Raw genomic sequence first — 18,139 nt, 5'->3', positions numbered from 1 at the left:
ATTTTCTGATTTTTATGTAAATCTACCCCTTAACCAAAGCGACAATGGTAAGAAAATAGGACAAAACAGTTGAGTAACCAATACATGACAATGACACGTAAACAGAAATGTGTGATACGGTCATGTAAAATCGCTGATAATTGTGTCACAGAAAAAAATAAAAAATGTACGTGACTAAGGGTGTCACGATTTCGATTTTAAATCTAAATCGATCGAAATTAAGTGACACCCTCGAACTTCGAATTAAAAAAAGGGATCGTCTATGCTGCCACGCCCCCATGTCATGTCTGCTCGGCTTGCCAAGGGGGGGAAAAACTCTCAGAGATTTATATTTTAAACACGAGGGATGTATTGCTACAACTCCTTGAAATGCATATCATAAACAGGATTACTACCTAGTGCTCTGACTTCGGACAGAGCGCAGCTCTCTGCACATGGGCGATAGTGAGAGAGGCGCCAAGATGCAGCAGGTTATATTTTAAACAAAAGGGATAGTTTACCTCAGCTCGCATGAAACGCATAAAACTGAACAAATACGTACGGATTACTAATTTAGTTTATGTTTAGACTTCGGACAGAATCAGATGCGAGATTTGGATTTATTTCAGATGTTAGGAGTCCAAGACACCCGCATTAAGTCCATGTGCGTGCAAGAAGGAATCCTACAAGCTTTCTTGCGTAAAGTAAATCCCACAAACCTCCATGCGAGGAAAAGCATGCAATGTGCATGTTAATGTGAAGCTATAATAATAATAAATAATAATAATAAATAATAATGGCATAGCATTTTTATCTTTCAACAAAAAGTACAAATCGAGAATCGAATCGTGGCCTCAGAATCGAAAATGTAACCGAATCGAGGATTTGGAGAATCGTGACACCCCTATACGTGACTATATGCAATTTCGTGATACTGGGTTGGTGTATCAGTTTACTTAGGTTTGGTTATGCACTTATAATTGATCAACTAAGTATGTTTGCAATCATATATGCAATCAAAAGACCGCTGTTTTTTACTATAAGGGAAAACTGGAAAGTACTCCTCCCTATAATAATCTTTAGAATCGGTAAAGTTCAGAAAGGTCAAAAAATCAAGACTGATCAAGATCTATTTTGGCTGAAGACAATGACTGTTGTTAGCAGGTCATTCTTACAATTAACTGTCAATGTCAACTTTAATAAACCAGAAGAGTATGATCATATTTTGGAGGTATGAATCAAGCAAAACAAGCCACCTTTAAAACAGCTAGGTTAAGAAATCTACAACTAAATTAACCTACAGCCAGCAAAAGGGTTGAAAGAAAATGCATTGGATTAATAAAACTACTCTAGATGTTGATTAAAACTGGAGATTTGTCCTTGTGACATGTGAATGACTGAAAGGAGGTCAGCTGGATGGTTAAGCAGGACAGAGTCTCAGTCTGGGCCCCTGTGACACATCAACTGGCAGCTATCCCTCAGCTGGAGCATCTCTTGGAGGGCTGGCCTGGTAATACTAAAACTTGTTTCACTGGAATTGTTGCTCAGATGATTCCAGGATAACACTAAGGTGTGGTTTCCCGGACAGGGATTATCTTAAACCAGGACTAGGCCTTAGTTTAATTATGAAATATAACTACTTGTTACAAACATGCCTTACTAAAAACATTACTTGTGTGCATTTTGAGGCTAAACAAAGGGCACTGATGTATTTTAAGATACGTCAGTGCAATATGTTTTCAGTTTGGACAGCTCTTACATTTATTTTAGGCTAGGACTAGTCTAATCCCTATCCATGAAACCGCCCCTAAATGAATCACATCCTGTGAATCATTACTTTGTGCATTAAACTGTGGAATCTACAATACATAACAATACATATGGCTAGACACCCACCCGAAGTGAGATCCTGTATTGATCACAAAAGGCTGTCTTTTTTTTATATTAAAACATTGTTACTCTACAGATTAGGTTTTATCTATCCCATCTTTCTATTCATGACATCGGTACTCAATGTACTGTGCATTTTAGTGCTTACTTTGTTCAATAAATATTGTTTAACCAGAGCTTTTGTTACGGTTGTATAATGATGGACCTCAATATAATATAGACTTCTTTATTCCACATCGCACAAATGTGTTCGGTACAGGATCTCACTTCAGGTTGGGGTGATGGAGATTAAATGATTAGTCTCCTAAATATTTAGTAAACTTAATTTAACTTGATAAGCTTACAGGCACAGAACATAAGCCTAGGGATATTTAGGATATGAACCATTATAAACAGAGATGCTGGGTTGCCCAGTCTAGCTGTTCTCCCCTGCAGGATCCAGTTACATTGAGAGATGGAAGTCTATCAATATAGCATGACATCTTCTTAAGTACCCTCAAAACATCAAATGACCGTAATAATGTTGTGAAGTATATTTTGGTTAACACCTTTCATTTGAAACTGACCACCTCACGTCCCAAGTTAAAGGAACTTACCTTTAATTAGGGGCAGCGGCGTCAGCTCCACCTGGGAGCTCTGATAGCGAAACTGTGAGGAGCTGTGGGACCGTCGCTGCCGGGCACGGCGCATCGAGCGGCGGGGAAAGCCGTCTACCTTCTCCGCGCTTGGTACAGAGAAGCCCGTCGTCGGCGATGATGGGCTCGACGGAGGCAGCCTCGTAGGAGTCTCCATAGCTGCAAAGAAGGTGCTCGAAAGATGATTGTGCGAGGAAGGAAGCCAACGGCGAAGGAAGGCTCTCGTAACCTTCGTGTCTTTTAACCTTGTTACTAAGTCAATGGGTTCTTTCTTGAATGGAGAAAGTAAAATGATCGAGCAAGGACTGGCTGAAGACAGAAGTTATCTGACCTGGTCGAAATGTGGATAGAGATCGTGAAAGCTAACGCGGTTCAATTTGACGCTTCTCTTGAACGTGTCACACTAAATCCCATCCAAAACGAGATCAGATGCGAAAATAAGCGCTGAGAAAATGTAATGATTTAAATCTTAAATCATTAAAGAGACAATGATGTGGACATTAATCGCAACAATAAAGACATCTCTGCTGTACTGTCGTCATCGGAAAGTCATCGGCCTAAATTTGGTCTTTATTTAAATATTTATAGATTAGAGGCATAAATCGGTACCGTATTAAAATTCGGCTGTAAAAATCATTCTGCTATCCGTTCGTCACGGGCCAATCATACCATATTGAAAACAAATACGTGATTAAAAATCCTGTCATATATCTCCTTTACACGCTTACAAATACATAACTTAATAATTACAGTTTATTATCGTCATATTACCAGCTCCGCGTCTCAAGTCCTTATTAGAGCCTCCCAAAGTCCACCTATTTATTCCGTTATTGTACACTCGGTCGGGTTCAGATCCACACAGGGCGGGGATGAACTGCTTCAAACGTGCCTACATGTGTACGGCATCACGGCGGCCGCTGCAGCACTGATACCCCGTTTATACCTCCTCCTCCTCTCCCTCAAATTCAACAAACCGCTGTTCAATGGCTTCTGAATCACAAGGACGTTGATAGTCTTCCTTAATTTCGTCTGTCTGTCGTCCTTCTTGTCCGTCGTTGATCGCGTTTTCCCACCGTTGCTTTATTTCCCAGCAGTCAGTGTCAGTCGTTGTCTTCAGGTGGTGCAAGTAGATGTAGATGCTACACACTGCAGATGACGCTAGCCACGTTCTTATTTATTTATTTATTTATTTAACGTTACTCAAGCGCGAGCCTTTGCTAGATATCGCGATCTTATGTCTATACCGTGCTCATATATTCACCGTTTAGGTGACTAGATATAAGCGACACGTTTGTTTTTACCTATGCCGTATTTTTATCAGACAGCTGTTATCTACCTCAGCCTCTTCCCTCGCTCGCTCCCTCTCTGGTTGAGTCTCTATTAGCAAGCGTTGTGTTTTGGGACTGTCAGGTTGGCCATTGTTCTCGCTTCATATTCGTTCAACATTACGCCAGCTCAGCCGCCGCGTTATCTGCTTGTCTTTATTTAATCCGAAATAAAAAGGTATTTTTGGATCCCTGTGATATTACTTTACCGACAACGTGTTATTGGTGGTGACTAACTAGGCTACTACTTAATGTAATGCTGTAAGGTATGGGCGTTAAGGTTGTCGAGAGATCCCTAACGGCAATGCCCCAGAGAAAGACAGATCGCTACTCGTAGTGATATTCCAACACATAAAAACAATTAGATTTATTCATGTGATCATTTATAAAATACATATCAAATATATAAAAAACAACTTGGGCCAATATAAGCCATGGTCTTTTGATGTATATACAAAACATAACGACATGTACATTAAATATATTCATTTGTAAAAATATAGCTTAAATAAATTAAAAAGACTAGCAACATATTCACACTTTTGAGGGAAATGACTTTAGCACCAATGATCAGCAGAACTGGAAATGGGGGGTCCATGGAGTGAATTTCAAAGGGGGGACCTTTCAGCTTATTTCCATTCCAGATTTTCAACATAATGGCATCAAATCGATGTGCAAACTTTTACATAAAGGGGTGTGGTTTTACACATCTTTGGTTATATAATACAAACTAGCCTATGTACCCAACTAGAGTCCCCCCCAGTGAATAAATAAGCCAACCCAACCATTTCCAACACAGGTTGTAAGTGAACAGAACTTCTAGCTGTATGCAGTAGGTTTGTAGTGTGTAAACTATGTCACCAAATAACATTGTATATACAAGGTTTTAAAACTGCTGCAAGCCATCACCATTCACAGAGTCCCAGGGATGCCAGTCAGTATTGTCAAGAAGTTCTGTTAGAGAAAACTCCACTGAATTGTGTGGCAAGCCTGACATAAATGCAAGTTCTGGCAAAGGGTTAGGGTCTGCGACGAATGTGAAATCTGAGGAAGGGGGAGTGGCTGTGGATGGACCTCCTTGAACAGTCATGGGTACAGATGGGCACAGTTTAATGCAGTGAGGTTCGTGCTGTTCCAAAGCAGTCGTGTAGATTTGAAGCTCCTTCTTCAGTTCAGCAATTTCTTTCAAATATGCAGCATTGGACCGTTCTAGACTTTGGAGTTCCTATGTGGAAAAAAAGTTGCTTTAATACTCAAATGAAATTTAAAAAAGTAAATAATGAAACAAAACAAAGAATACTAACATAAAAAGTAGTTAAAGAATAGCTGAGAGGTGTTCCCAGAAGGTATAAGATGTGATTTGTCAGTTGCATAAAAAGGGGAAACTCCGATGTTTGTACAACAAAAGAGAAAGTGAAAATGAAAGTGACAGTGTATTGCAGTGATTGTGTGTTCATTGATAATATAACTTTAATAATTTATGTTATTCAATATATTGAAACTGGAAAAGTACTTCTAATGTATACTATGCTTATTTAAACTATTAGCAAGTTAAACAAAACTGTTACAAAGCTTTTATGAAACCCCCCCAAAAACAGCTCTAAAAGTCTGGCTGTGATCTGTCCCATTCATGTGTTTCCCAGAAATCTCCGTCATCATAGGAGGGTTGTGCAATACTAATGCCTTCACTTTCACATAACCTCCTACGGACTACCAAGAAATCATTACCAAAAATATTCTCCACAGTAAAGAGCAGTACAATATCTCACACACCACAGAATGATTTTAAGCTATTCTGACATTAACCCTCCTGCAGGATGATACACCATCACTCATACTAATTATAATTCACGGCCAACAAATGCAATAATGACACATTTTTATCATGCAGCTCACTGCAGCTCAAATTCTAGGGAAAGGAGCTGCAAATCCCATGGTCATGGGTTTAAAGGGGACAAATCATAAAAATCTTTCCATGTTTAAGTGCTATAATTGGGTAAATAGTGCTTCTATCAACCTAGAAAATGTAAGTAAAAACAACCCACTAACTTAGTTTTGGTAAACCATTCTCTGCAATCATGTGAAAAAATAGGTAATTGATATTTGGCTTCCTTTGTGATGTCAGAAGGGGACAATATGGCCCCTTAATCTGCGCTATCCAACCACGGCACTGTCATTTAGTGCAGAGATCAGCTCATTTGCATTTTGAAACACATACAAAGTGGCAATTTTAACATGCTATAATAAATTATCTGTGGGGGAGAACAAATATTAAATTGACATCTTAAAAAAGTCTTGTGAAATGTCCCCTTTAATTCCCAGGGAATGCACATACTGATGAAATATAAATGCTGAATAGCTGCTTTGGATAAAAGAATGTGTTAGTGGCTTGAATATAAACGCACATACTTAGAAATAAAGTAAAGATTTAATTCTATAAAGAGATTAGGTGAATAGGAATACACGATCAAGACAGTATGATCATTTTGACAGTATGATACTGACCTCGTGCAGCACGTCTGCCTTTTCTGTTTGTTTTTTGCGACTCTTGCGAGCTGCATCTCTGTTCTTCTCTCTGCGCTGATACCTGGGTTCAGCAGATTGTCCCGTGCCCTTTCATCCAAATAAACATAAGCAATATAAATAATGCATGTAATGGAGTAAATATCATTTAATAAAATGTCAACTATTTTGAATACGGTATAAATATTCCTCCTACCCAGTCTTGAGGACTTTGCGAATCACTTTGAGAGAAAGGGCTACTTCGGTCAAAGTTGTCCATGATGACAGCTGGCATCTCTGACTAACGGACGCGCTTTCATCAACGCTAAAATAAGTCAAAAGCTTGCATGTACGCTTTAAGAAAATATCCTCTTTAAATCGCGTTCAAATGAATCCTAAAGCAGCTGTTTGAACAATCGTCTAGACTCTAGACGAATGAAGTGCCTGGTCATGATTTAAACCTTTCCGTGCCCCTGTGTAGGCTAATGAATGGAGTAGGCGGTGAAATGAGCCAATGGCTCTTTTCATGAGGTGACGCAATAAGGATTCATGTGTTTTCGGTTTCGGATTATTTTAAATGGCCCGGTTAGGAGGAAGGTCATAGCAGGGAGGGTGTTGCCCGTATTTGGATTGTTCGCTTCCTGCGCTACAGTACACAGAGAGGTTTCCCGAAAATGTTACTGGGAATTCCTGTCATCAAGAACAGCCATATACAGATTAAGTGCTGTTGGCATGCTTCATTTGCTATTTAAAACTTGTAAGTTAACAAAAAATAAAGGAAGGACCTCTGTTTAAGTACTGGACAGGAACTGCGAGATGCATTGACAGTGATTTTCTAAGTTTTATTTTTAATGTTGTGCTGACATGATGCTTAACATGTCAAATGGGTTTTGCTGAAGTATACTGGGCATCGTTTCCATTCTAAACTTCTGCAAATAGCAGCTCTTTTTATTGTGAAGTTGTTTAATAGTTCATTTCCAAAATCTGAACAACAGTATGTGTACTTTTAAGAGAGCATGCTATAGTGGTCTCAAGATTGTAATTGATGATAATCATGGTTGTGCCCATTGATATGGTGGCACATTACATTTATTTAAAAAAAACTTTAAAAATGTTCTGCTTGCCCGTTGAAGAAGGCTTACTGGTGAAATAGTCTAAACAGTTTAAATGAAATAAACATGATTATAAACACAGAGGTTGCAAGCTTATGTAGACTAAACAGAAACCTGAGTCGAGACATTTACTGTTATGGTTAAATAAGGGGCTTTCCTACAGTTAGTGCAATTCATTACAGAGGATTTCTGTAATAATGGTTTTATGGTTGCTTTTGTTTATTGTCCATTATGTAATGTGAAAAGCCACATGAAAGGGTGTGTAACACATAAATAACTGGAAGCATATGATAAAAGGTGAGATACAGTGATAAAAACATTATTAGTGACGATCATTAAAGAGAACATCACACAAATATAAACGCTTTACATTAACTATTCAGAGGAAATGGCTTATTAACATGTTAAAGTGAGTCTTTAAATTCCCAAAGCAAAACACATTAAATACACTTATTTAGAAACATATAGAATTAAAACAGTAAAATATGAGTATTAATAAGAAACTCAACAAAAAACATGATATTGTGATATTTTTACAATATTTGGGGATGGTTTCCCGGACAAGGATTGGCTTAAACCAGGACTTAGTTTAATAAGGAAATTTGACTAGTTTTAACAAACATGACTCACTTAAAACATTACTGGTGTGCATTTTGAGGCAAAACAAAGGGTACTGGTGTATTTTAAGATATGTCAAGTTGTTTTTCAGTTGAACAGCTCTAACATTTATTTTAGTCTAGGATTAGTCTAATCTCTTTCCGGGAAACCGCCACTAAATAGGCTATATTGGATATTTTCTGGTCATGGTCCTGTTTCACTGGTTGTCTCTTTGTCATGGCAGGACTTGACAAACATCACAACCAGGTTTAAGCTTGTGTAGGATTCTCCACCCTACTGAAAAATCCGGCTAAGACCAGCATAAAATGGCAGCTGGTTTTAGGTGGCAGTAGCTGCTAGATGGTTTAAGCTGATCCTCCCAGCCTGGCAAAGCTGGTGGGTAAACTGGTCTTTCAGCCTGACCAAGTCTGTCTAGACCAGTGGTTCTCAATCTTTTTCTGCGTGCGGCCCCCTTTGGTACGGTGCATTCCTTCACGGCCCCCCAAAGAAAATTTATGAGAAAAAACAGTTCTGAAACTTCACATTTTAATTAAACAAAACATTAATTTATACAAAGTAGTGCTGCCTTATTATTTTTTAGGTTTAATTTCACAGAATTCGTGATAAATTAATGTATTTCATAAAAATGTCATAATACTGGGGGCCCCCGGACCCCAGTTTGAGAACCACTGGTCTAGACATCTTAAAAAGTGACCGAACACAGCTTGCTTCACCAGCAAAACCACTTAAAACCACAATTTATGCTGGTCTTAGATTAATTTTTCAGTAGGGCTAGTATGTAGCCTATGGTTTGTCGTTTATTGGATCTATTTAAAATCTTTGTGGTTGTTTGTTAATTGGGGGAAATCTGTGAGGTCTGACTGTCTGTCTGTCTGTACAGTTACTCTACATTTAGGGTTTTTCATTGTTTTCAAGTATTAAGCCAAATGATATTCTCTTTAAAACAGATAGCATTCCAATTTGTTGATACTGTTTAATATATATTTGTGTTTTATAATTTGATTTAGTCAAGCTGTCGTATGGGATTAAATATCATTTTGTCATTTGATTTACCTTGTACGGCGCCTTCTGCTCAGGTAAATGCACACAAGATGGCGCTGCCATAGAAACAACAAATGTAAGTGCGTGTGGCTTAAATTTTTTTTCACATTTTTTCACATTTTTAACGGTCAGCTTTCTCGCCAATCGAATACGAGAACACGCCTATGTAGCGGTGTTCCTAAGCCAATAGACTAAAAGAACGTTAAAACGACAGGCGCATTAACCAATCATATTAGTCTAACGTTCCACGTGTGGAATTTCTAGCCAATCATATGTCAGTATGTTTGCGTCACGCGAAAGAACTCTTCCTTGTTTTCAGAATGGCTTTGTAATAACGCATGTGGAACGCAAGTACGCATTTATTTAGAAGTATTTCCGATTCTTTAATAGATAATATATGATTTCGAGTGTAAGCCACTTACGTATTTTAGAAGCTAACATTCACGATGGGTTTACTTACGATTTTAAAGAAGATGAAGCACAAGGAGCGCGAAATGCGACTACTGATGCTGTATCTTTTCATGACCAAGCATGTAAATGAATGTTTTTATATTACGTCGGCATGTGGAATATTTGTATACTTCGTCTGTACGCATTATGTTCTCTTTATAGGAGTAATGTTAACGTCTTTTGTGTTGATGATCACACCGTGGATCCTTAACATTTCTCTTCAGAGGGCTTGACAATGCTGGGAAAACAACCATCCTGAAGAAGTTCAATGGCGAAGATGTCAGCACTATTTCTCCAACGTTGGGATTCAACATAAAGACACTCGAGCATAGGGGGTAAACGATGAGCAGTTTTTTCTTTGTGCTCAAGCTTCAACAAGAAGTGAAGAGCTGTCTTTATTACTTAAATGTGTCTTATTTAAGGCCCCTTAATTGTTAATGAGCATGTTTAGGAATATATAACTCTGTTCCTTTATTTATGTATTACTTATTTGGTTAATGAAGCAAACACGATATGTGTCGTTCTGGTTTTGCCAGGATGTGGACAACGTATGCTGTCTTAAAGGGACAGCTCACCCCAAATTGAAAATGTGGGTGTGCCTCCTACATCCTGAAAAGTGAAGCTGCTGGCTCTTTGATGCAGTACTAGTCATAAACCCCACCCTCTCCATGCAAACAAACAGGACTCAGGTCAAAATAAAAAAATGAATTACACTTCCAGTAAAATTTTTCAAAAGATGGTTTTGGTCCTTTAAGGTAGTTGTTATCACCCTGATATATGTTCAAGCTGATGTTTTTGCATAACATGTCAGTGCCCATTGTCTTACATTTTACATTCAGTTCACTATAATGGAAGGAAGCGGCATAGCATCTTTTTTAAAGACTACAGTTCTGATTAAAACAAAGGAAAATATTATGTGGAATTTTGTATCCAAACCATTCATGAGCCCCATTCACTTCCATAGCATTCTTTTTCCTACTATAGAAGTGAATAGGGCTGATGATCGGTTTGGTTACAAACATTTCTGTAAATATCTTCACTTGTGTTCATAAGAAAAAAAAATATTTATATAGGTCTGTTACAACATGAGAGTGAGTAAATGATGACAGAATTTTCATTTTTGGGTGAACTATCCCTTGAAGATGTGTACATTTCACATAATGGTGCATTAGTCTTGATGTAATGAAAAGTTAGTTAGTTTTTGTTTGTTGTTCTCGTATTCTTTATCGTAGGTTTAATCTGAATATCTGGGATGTGGGAGGTCAGAAATCATTGCGATCGTACTGGAGGAATTATTTCGAAAGCACAGATGGACTGGTGTGGGTAGTGGACAGTGCCGACAGGTTGAGAATGGAGGACTGCAGAAGAGAGTTGGATGTTTTGTTACTAGAAGAGGTAAGATTATCTTTTTAAAGCATGTGTTTGTGTGTTATTTTAGTTGTAGATTCACATTACCATTGAATGTATTTGGGTTCTTTTTAACAGCGATTAGCAGGAGCCACTCTACTAGTGTTTGCCAACAAACAGGACCTGCCTGGTGCTTTATCAAAAGATGCCATACGAGAGGTAATTTTCTTTTTTCATTCCTTCTGGTTAACAAACGCATTATTCCTGCATACATGCCACAACTGTGAATGATCAATAATTTGGTGGTCATATTTTGATTGGTTGTTTTATACAGGTTTTATCCCTTGATGACATCAAGACCCATCACTGGTGTATAGTGGGATGCAGTGCTGTGACTGGTGAGAACCTGCTGACAGGTGTGGATTGGCTACTTGATGATATAGCAGCTCGGATCTTTACAGCTGATTGATGGACTGAGCATTTCAACACAAATAATGGACAGTACAAAAGGTTCATGCTGAACCTGCTTTGTGCAAATATATCTCAGAGACCTACTAGCTGTACAACCAACAGGGTTTGTACATTTTTGAGTTGCACAACAAAGCTGCTTTCTGTAAAGCTTTTGGCTGCATGTGAAGTGTTGAGCCTCAAGGAAATACGAACAAAATTACCATACGCTTGCTTTAAAAAAAGTACATTTTCCAAGTTAATAATATATGTAGTGTTTGGTTCATTGTTTTATTAAACCTGAAAAATGTTAACATCACTGCAATGTTTGAAAGAAGTTGTGTTAGATCCTACAATTTAAAACTAAAGACTCTGGGTCAGATGCAATTCCATTTGTGTCTGACATTAACTTTTTTATCAGGCTCAAATGTTGAGGTTCAGTAGATTTACTTAAATGGCAATGAAAAGGTTATACGTCAGAAATTGAAATAAATTTGACTTTTTCAGTACAAAACCCTTTTGGAAAAAGTCTTTGGTCACTCTTTACTGTCCATATATTTAGCCTATATTTTACCTTCTTCAGGTTGTTGTTTTTTTTGACTGTTTTGTTTGAGATACTTGATTCACTGCATGTATCTTTGGATATCTCAAAAGTTCATATGCATGCTTTTATTTCTGGCAAAAGTTGATATTTTTTAAGCATCATTATTTTGGAGACGTGTTCATTTCCAATACAAATCATGACATTGGTTAACATGTATCCATGTTTTGCATACCATAAATGCCTAATTTAAGTTTCCACTTTGTAAGTATTAGAGCAGAAATCTGTAAATGTGATGACCAATTAATTACTCGATTATTTCTTAGACAACCCCATAGCCAATCAGTAAGGCTCAATAGTGAATTTCAATAAATACCTTAATTAAGCCACCCCTTGAATGGTATATTTCATGTGTTATCCATGTTAGATTGGATGTCCTTCTGGTACATCAGTTCCCCAGTCTAAAAATATGCAGATGAGGTAAATCGGAGTCACCAATTTCCCTGGGATAAACTAATAACCTATACATAGAGGTGTATACTAAATTATTTTGGTTACATTTTCCAAGCATTTGGGCTTTACTTTAATAAATGTTCACTACATTCTAAAGCATAGAATTATACTGTTTATTCATTTATTGCATATTAAAAAAAATTTTATACCAAATTACATAGATTTACTTTGACTAAAAGTACATAATTTCTGTGTAATTAATTACATAAAAAAACTTTCAATTATGAAATGTAGTGAAGTAAGATTATGCTTTGGAATGTATGTTTTCCAAAGAAAAATGTACTTTTATGTAGAAAGTTAAAATACTTTTAGTATACATCTCTGCTATGCAGAATGTACCGTGCATGTGGCCAAAGAGCCTGGGATAGGATTTAACCTTCCTCGGTCCTTGTGTAGGATCAGTTGATGGACTTAAATGTACAAAAATACAAGTGTTGTAGTGCTCCAACTATTATAGTGATTGTGTTAACTTAACTCTGTACATTAGCACATTTGATGACAAATCAAAGTATAAAATTATGCTTTGTCATACTGAAATAATTTAAATATTAGGACCATTTTGTACCAGATAAACATCCTAGTTCAAGAAAGACCCAATGATGTAATTTGGGGAAACACCCTTGAGGGTTAAAAACACATAGACCCTGGATGGAAATCATTGTTCTAGGTTGTCGATACATACTCGCATAATATGCATGATTTCAAGAGACAACACAAAAGGGATAGGAAGCAGCCATTTATTGTTTAACACTTCCAAAAACATACACAGACAAGGTCCCAACTTCAAAACAGAAATTGTTACCAAAAAGGTATTTGTATGAAGCATTAAGACTTTTCTCATCCAAGAGACCATAACATTGGCCGATTTTACCACTTACAGTTAAGCATTTTATTTATAAATGACAATTTCACAAACTGACTTGTTAAAGATGACATCCTTTCAAAGTACCATACTTTAATTCAAAGCCATTTAGAAAACATTTGAAGAATGGGTCAAACAAACTAGACTTGTTTAATTGTAATTTTATTTGCCTGTAGCAATGAGGTCTAATAGAAACATCTGAATGCATTAAGTGGCATAAAGGTACAGTGAACGTTACCACAATTGCCAACTCTGGAATCTTCAGTAACTTCATTAGGACCATAACGAGTTCAATTTCTGCCTAAAAAGTAACAAGTAATTAGTACAACGATGTACAGTAAAAAAAGTACTTTTAACTAATCATTTGTATCAGAGGTGGTACCAATCAGTCATGAAACATCAGACTGGGGCGGTACATTTTTAAAATCATCATTTATCAAGTAAAATATGGTAGTGACCCAACACTGACAGTACAAACCTGTCAAACTTCAGAATCAGTTGACGTCTGGGGCAAATCTGGAAAAGCAAAATACCAAAATTAGTGCACAAAGAAACATGCAGTACAGTCATATGAGGTATGGATCAGAGAATACCAATCAATCATGACTCTTCAGACTGGGGCGGTAATCCTAACTCATCACATCCATACCAAATTGTTTCATACTTGCAACTACACACCTTAAATTACAATCTGGACAGCAAGTCGCAAGGCATGGTCACCTGAGGGAATAAAGAAAGTTTAAACTTAGAATTTTAAATCAAATTTTAAGTAAACCATTAACTACTGGGAGGTCAGAGGGTTACCAATCAGTCAGCTAAAATCAGACTGGGGCGGTAGTCACAAATCATCATGTCTGTGTGAATTTGTATTGCATACATGCAATGTTGTCTACATACCTTAGAAACTCCTACACAGCACCACAACACATGCGAGCCATGGATTCACCTGAAGAAATGAACTCATTAATTTTAAATAAACTTAAGTGAAAAACAAACGATTGAAGGTCAGAGGGCTACCAATTAGTCACTTAAATTCAGACTGGGGCGGTAAGCATGTAATCTTACCCAAGTCAAAAGCCGCAGCCATTCCTGGAGAACTCATCTTCTGCACAACTAGAGAGAGCAGGAAGATAGATATTAAAGAATTGTGGGGATAAAGTCAAATTTAGCCTATTACTAAAGCTAGTCCTTCTCAGACTGTTGGTAACCCCAACAAGTCATCCCCTTCTTGCCCAGGCAACGCCAGTGGGTTCACCTTTTCAGGTTCTGGTGCTGACACAGGGCGTAAGACGTGTGCAAGTTGCATCATTAAAGGACTAGCTGCAAAGCATTTTATATAGCAGATGTCTAAACTCACCTGTGCAGATATCAGGCACAATACCTTGAAGAAAAAAAACGCTACAAGTTATTCAGAGCACATTTTCTCACGCATATTGACAAAGCTAGTACTGTAACATCAGAAATAAGATTTATCAACAGGATTTCAGACGAACGAGATTCCAAAAGTGAAATCATCATAAGTTACAGAAGGATTAAATTTTACACTAACGCAGCCACAATCTCACCTGAAAGTACTAGGAGTATTCAACCCATGACCAATCACACGATGGCCAATCCTGAAAAGAGATGGCAATGTTAAGTACGGTCACAAAGCCAGAATTGTAATACAAAACCCAAATCAATCTCTCAGTTGTTCGTGTCGTTTCACATGGGTTCAAAGTGAGCTAAGTATCTTCATCACAGAGACTACATCACAAAGCTTGGCAGAAAAAAACTAAACATACCTTTGACACGAGCAGCCCATCCATTAATGGTCATTTTGTGCAGGCACCACCTGAAACAGAAATCAAACTTGAGGACTCGCTCAACGGTCACAAAGGAAAACAAGTTTATTCTTGTCTGATCGGGGCTTTGGTGACTAAAAGGCCATGTGGCAATAATGCCGTCCAGATATTAAGGCTAAAACCTGTTCATCCTCTCAGACTACTCCATGAAAGCAGACTGAATAAGAACTCACCACTAAGTCAGTGACTGCACTCCAATAAACACCCAAAAGCACCTAAAAACAAAAATGAGGCATAAGTGTATGAAGTAGAAAGCACAGATAAGAACATAGTCAAGATTATGTCTGATCATACTTTGGTGACTAGAATGCCATGAGACAAATGTCGTCCAGTTCAAAAAGATAAACTTAATCATCTCAAACAAAGTGTTAGACCAAGACTTAAACAAAAAAAACCTTACCAACAGAATCCAGGCACTAGGCACACTTCACACCCCAACATCACGTGTAGACACCCTTTAAAAAAGTAAATAAAACATTAATACTACACAAAAGGGAAATTACTGAAGTACAAGTTAAGTTTTTTGCATCAAGTCAGAATTTAAAAAGGCAAACATCACTGAAACTCAGACATATGCTTGTCATTGTAATCATCATTCTAATATTCAAAATATGAAACTTCTTTCAACAAAACTTACCATTATAATAAAAAGCTTTAGCTTCAGTGCACTAGAACCAAGTGAACCTGCAAAACATACATAAAAGCATTTTAACAACAGGCCCTGTTCACACAGAAATTATCCAGAAATTCCCTTGTAAATGTGAGGGGGGATGTCCAATGCTACTCAGTTAAGAAAAGCGTCTTCAACGCAAATCAGGAAGAGAGAATTCTTTAAGTCATCACAGTAGCACTGGATGAAGCCTAAACCAATGCACTTAAATTACTCAAATCAAGTGTTATTACTGTAATATTATTGAAAAGCTTATTTAGGAGTGTGGAAGTTTAATTACGCTTGGCTGAATTCGAACAACACAATCAAAATTACGATAATAGATGTGCAGCATTTGGGATTTCTTGCGTGATAGCCGAGGGCACAAGATGCCCCGTTTAACCAAGATTATGCAATGGTGCTTTAAAATGTAGCAAACCACTGCCTAGATCTCACGAATATAAATTGAGTTATAGTATAAAATGATTAGACCGAATACAAATACTGACCTTTCCACCCAATAAGCTGCAAACTCATTTTGGACCGCATGGCTGCAAAAGAGAAAATCTCGGTTAGGTCAAGCAATTCCACGTGACGCTTCCAGAACACGTGCAACTCGCCAACTTTTACTTTCATGAATTAAGTAAAAACGTGCAATCTCTCATCAGATAAATAAAATGTACAATCACAGTGTTTCAGTACAGGTCTGTGAAATTATCATCATTGAGAGATCACGGCATAGAGAAAAAAACAGACATTTTACAATTGCTATACTTAAAATACAATGATCTTAACGACGATTAACTAATCGACATTAAAATAAAGCCATGATATAACAAAAGTATTGACAAACTAGCACGGATGGATAAAGATTTAAGTGATAGGCTTGATCGCAACCGGTAGGACGCACCAATGGAGGGGCCGTGCAAGGAAGTAACATCTACAAAATGCAAGTCTTAAATTAAAACCAATGAGATGCTGGCTATTTGTTGTTACTAAATATCAAACCGTAGCTGAACAAGAAATATAACACACGTGCAGAAACTACGTTAAGTATAACAAAACCAAGAAACATCTTACCTAGACAAATGCTGCTCCAAAATGGACGAAGAAATGGAATCGGCGCGTTTTATACATGTCATCATGTGAAATATACGCCCACTTTGCAACAACCAATAAGATTCAAAAATCTCACAAAAGGTTTCATTCCCTCATTCCGCATAAAAATATTAAGAGCCTTATCAAATAACGTTTAAATAACTTTGGTTTAAGCATTTAACAATTTTAAAAACTTTATTTATTGAGTTATGACTTTGTTCTATCTTTATTTGTGCCGTTTTTCAAGCCTCCAGAAGTCGCATTTGTAGTCTACATACGTCATAAAGACTGACTTATTTCAGAAAATTAACAACTATAATGTTGACTATTCTTACTTAATTGTAAATTGTTTTAATATGCTTATGACTTGAGAATGTTATGCTCAGTTAAGTAATAAAAAAAAAAACAGGTTTGATGACGTATGCACTATGCAGCCTGCATGTGCGAGCTCTGGAGGTTTCTTAAAATGTTCCCACTAGATGGCATAATATCTGCAGCAATAGACCCTTTTACAGCTCACGTGATCAAATAGCCTGCGCGCGCATTTGGGCAACAGAAGTGGTGTTATTCCCCATTGGTTCTAACGTGGTAGCAACTCAGAAAGTTTATTAAAACGGTTTCTCAACATCAAAATGTCCCGTTGTTGCGTTTGGTTGCACTAATATAATATACTAATATACGTATATGTGTATCTGGCAACTTTATTTTTGGCCATCTGCTAACGTCTTTTATCCACTCCACTATAGTACACGGATCTGGTAGCTGTGTTGAAAATGTTGATAAAGTCAACTTTTTTAAAATAACTTACTGTTTGTGTTGCTTCACTGTTGATTCTTACGATACTTCCGTTGCCTAAATGCGCGCGCATACGCTGCCACGTCATCATTGTGTACAAACAGTAAAAGGGTCTATTAGGAAGAACCAATAAACAGGCCATATTTAACAAAACATAGCATACTCCTATTTCATACATTTTCTCTGATGACCTCTCACATTTTATTGCACAAAGCAATGTGCCCAACATTAGTAAAAAAAATTTTAGTAAGAGTTTTGTTCCCGTTTCTACGAGCTCTAAATAAATAGGAATTGGCCATTGACATGTCAGGTATGCTCTCCATATATGTACATGTGTATATGTTTATGTTGTTGTAATATGTTATGTATGTTTGTATCATGTATGTACGCATCGATGGTGGAAACAAACTTCCTCTTGAGGATAAATCAATCAATCAATCAATCAATCATTACCTTACATTTCTAGTGTAGTGAATGAGTCAAGTTAGTAT

General features: G+C 37.2%; 3 protein-coding genes, 1 long non-coding RNA gene and 6 other non-coding genes across 13 annotated transcripts in view; 1 reads left to right on the top strand and 9 right to left on the bottom strand.

The window, feature by feature from the left end:
- ppp2r5b (protein phosphatase 2, regulatory subunit B', beta) overlaps window positions 1-3,903 on the bottom strand; it is a 30,880-nt gene extending 26,977 nt beyond the window's left edge. The window contains exons 1-2 of one of the 3 annotated variants that reach the window (XM_065248764.2): window positions 3,276-3,898; window positions 2,466-2,663 (exon numbers count right to left, since the gene is read on the bottom strand). In XM_065248764.2, coding sequence (XP_065104836.1) covers window positions 2,466-2,661 — 196 coding nt within the window. In that variant the 5' untranslated portion in view covers window positions 2,662-2,663; window positions 3,276-3,898. Of the gene's footprint in view, window positions 1-2,465 lie in introns of all 3 variants that reach the window. The other 2 variants (XM_065248765.2, XM_065248763.2) reach the window with 2 other exon arrangements.
- A 269-nt stretch (window positions 3,904-4,172) lies between these two features.
- batf2 (basic leucine zipper ATF-like transcription factor 2) lies at window positions 4,173-8,000 on the bottom strand. The gene is made up of 3 exons (XM_065248554.2): window positions 6,549-8,000; window positions 6,335-6,442; window positions 4,173-5,054 (listed from the first exon to the last, which is right to left on the bottom strand). The coding sequence occupies exons 1-3, from the start codon at window positions 6,624-6,626 to the stop codon at window positions 4,716-4,718; spliced, it is 525 nt and encodes a 174-aa protein (XP_065104626.1). The 5' UTR covers window positions 6,627-8,000; the 3' UTR covers window positions 4,173-4,715.
- A 1,384-nt stretch (window positions 8,001-9,384) lies between these two features.
- On the top strand, window positions 9,385-11,665 carry arl2 (ADP-ribosylation factor-like 2). Its single transcript, XM_065248762.1, has 5 exons — window positions 9,385-9,613; window positions 9,777-9,887; window positions 10,785-10,947; window positions 11,038-11,118; window positions 11,234-11,665. Exons 1-5 carry the CDS (start codon window positions 9,549-9,551, stop codon window positions 11,366-11,368), a joined length of 555 nt encoding a protein of 184 aa, XP_065104834.1. The 5' UTR covers window positions 9,385-9,548; the 3' UTR covers window positions 11,369-11,665.
- A 1,458-nt stretch (window positions 11,666-13,123) lies between these two features.
- On the bottom strand, window positions 13,124-16,870 carry LOC135730817 (uncharacterized). 2 transcript variants are annotated; one of them, XR_010526095.2, is made up of 12 exons: window positions 16,836-16,870; window positions 16,265-16,306; window positions 15,744-15,790; window positions 15,507-15,561; window positions 15,280-15,321; window positions 15,047-15,096; window positions 14,828-14,878; window positions 14,328-14,643; window positions 14,160-14,208; window positions 13,941-13,982; window positions 13,741-13,778; window positions 13,124-13,563 (listed from the first exon to the last, which is right to left on the bottom strand). It is a non-coding gene; the product is annotated as an uncharacterized lncRNA (long non-coding RNA). The 2 variants fall into 2 exon arrangements; XR_010526094.2 differs by lacking the exon at window positions 16,836-16,870 and having other exon boundaries at window positions 16,265-16,800.
- Window positions 13,626-13,703, bottom strand: LOC135730888 (small nucleolar RNA SNORD31). Its single transcript, XR_010526102.1, has one exon. It is a non-coding gene; the product is annotated as a small nucleolar RNA SNORD31 (small nucleolar RNA).
- Window positions 13,839-13,910, bottom strand: LOC135730942 (small nucleolar RNA SNORD31). The gene has a single exon (XR_010526151.1). It is a non-coding gene; the product is annotated as a small nucleolar RNA SNORD31 (small nucleolar RNA).
- LOC135730943 (small nucleolar RNA SNORD31) lies at window positions 14,049-14,119 on the bottom strand. Its single transcript, XR_010526152.1, has one exon. It is a non-coding gene; the product is annotated as a small nucleolar RNA SNORD31 (small nucleolar RNA).
- LOC135730889 (small nucleolar RNA SNORD22) lies at window positions 14,450-14,576 on the bottom strand. The gene has a single exon (XR_010526103.1). It is a non-coding gene; the product is annotated as a small nucleolar RNA SNORD22 (small nucleolar RNA).
- Window positions 14,714-14,784, bottom strand: LOC135730941 (small nucleolar RNA SNORD30). The gene has a single exon (XR_010526150.1). It is a non-coding gene; the product is annotated as a small nucleolar RNA SNORD30 (small nucleolar RNA).
- LOC135730940 (small nucleolar RNA SNORD29) lies at window positions 14,944-15,008 on the bottom strand. Its single transcript, XR_010526149.1, has one exon. It is a non-coding gene; the product is annotated as a small nucleolar RNA SNORD29 (small nucleolar RNA).
- Window positions 16,871-18,139: the final 1,269 nt, after the last annotated feature.

Source organism: Paramisgurnus dabryanus, chromosome 2 (assembly GCF_030506205.2).
Source record: "Paramisgurnus dabryanus chromosome 2, PD_genome_1.1, whole genome shotgun sequence".
NCBI classification, from domain to species: Eukaryota; Metazoa; Chordata; class Actinopteri; order Cypriniformes; family Cobitidae; genus Paramisgurnus; species Paramisgurnus dabryanus.
The sequence above is the reverse complement of the archived record's forward strand: the minus strand, read 5'-3'. Positions and strand labels throughout refer to the sequence as shown.

Excerpts from the sequence above, each read along its gene's own strand:
- batf2 (XM_065248554.2), bottom strand. The coding sequence starts at position 6,626 with ATGCCAGCTGTCATCATGGACAACTTTGACCGAAGTAGCCCTTTCTCT. Across the intron at positions 6,443-6,548 it reads CGCAAAGTCCTCAAGACTGG|GGCACGGGACAATCTGCTGA; the intron begins GTAGGAGGAATA and ends TTTGGATGAAAG. Across the intron at positions 5,055-6,334 it reads AGGCAGACGTGCTGCACGAG|GAACTCCAAAGTCTAGAACG; the intron begins GTCAGTATCATA and ends TTTTCCACATAG.
- arl2 (XM_065248762.1), top strand. The coding sequence starts at position 9,549 with ATGGGTTTACTTACGATTTTAAAGAAGATGAAGCACAAGGAGCGCGAA. Across the intron at positions 9,888-10,784 it reads AAGACACTCGAGCATAGGGG|GTTTAATCTGAATATCTGGG; the intron begins GTAAACGATGAG and ends TCTTTATCGTAG. Across the intron at positions 11,119-11,233 it reads CAAAAGATGCCATACGAGAG|GTTTTATCCCTTGATGACAT; the intron begins GTAATTTTCTTT and ends TGTTTTATACAG.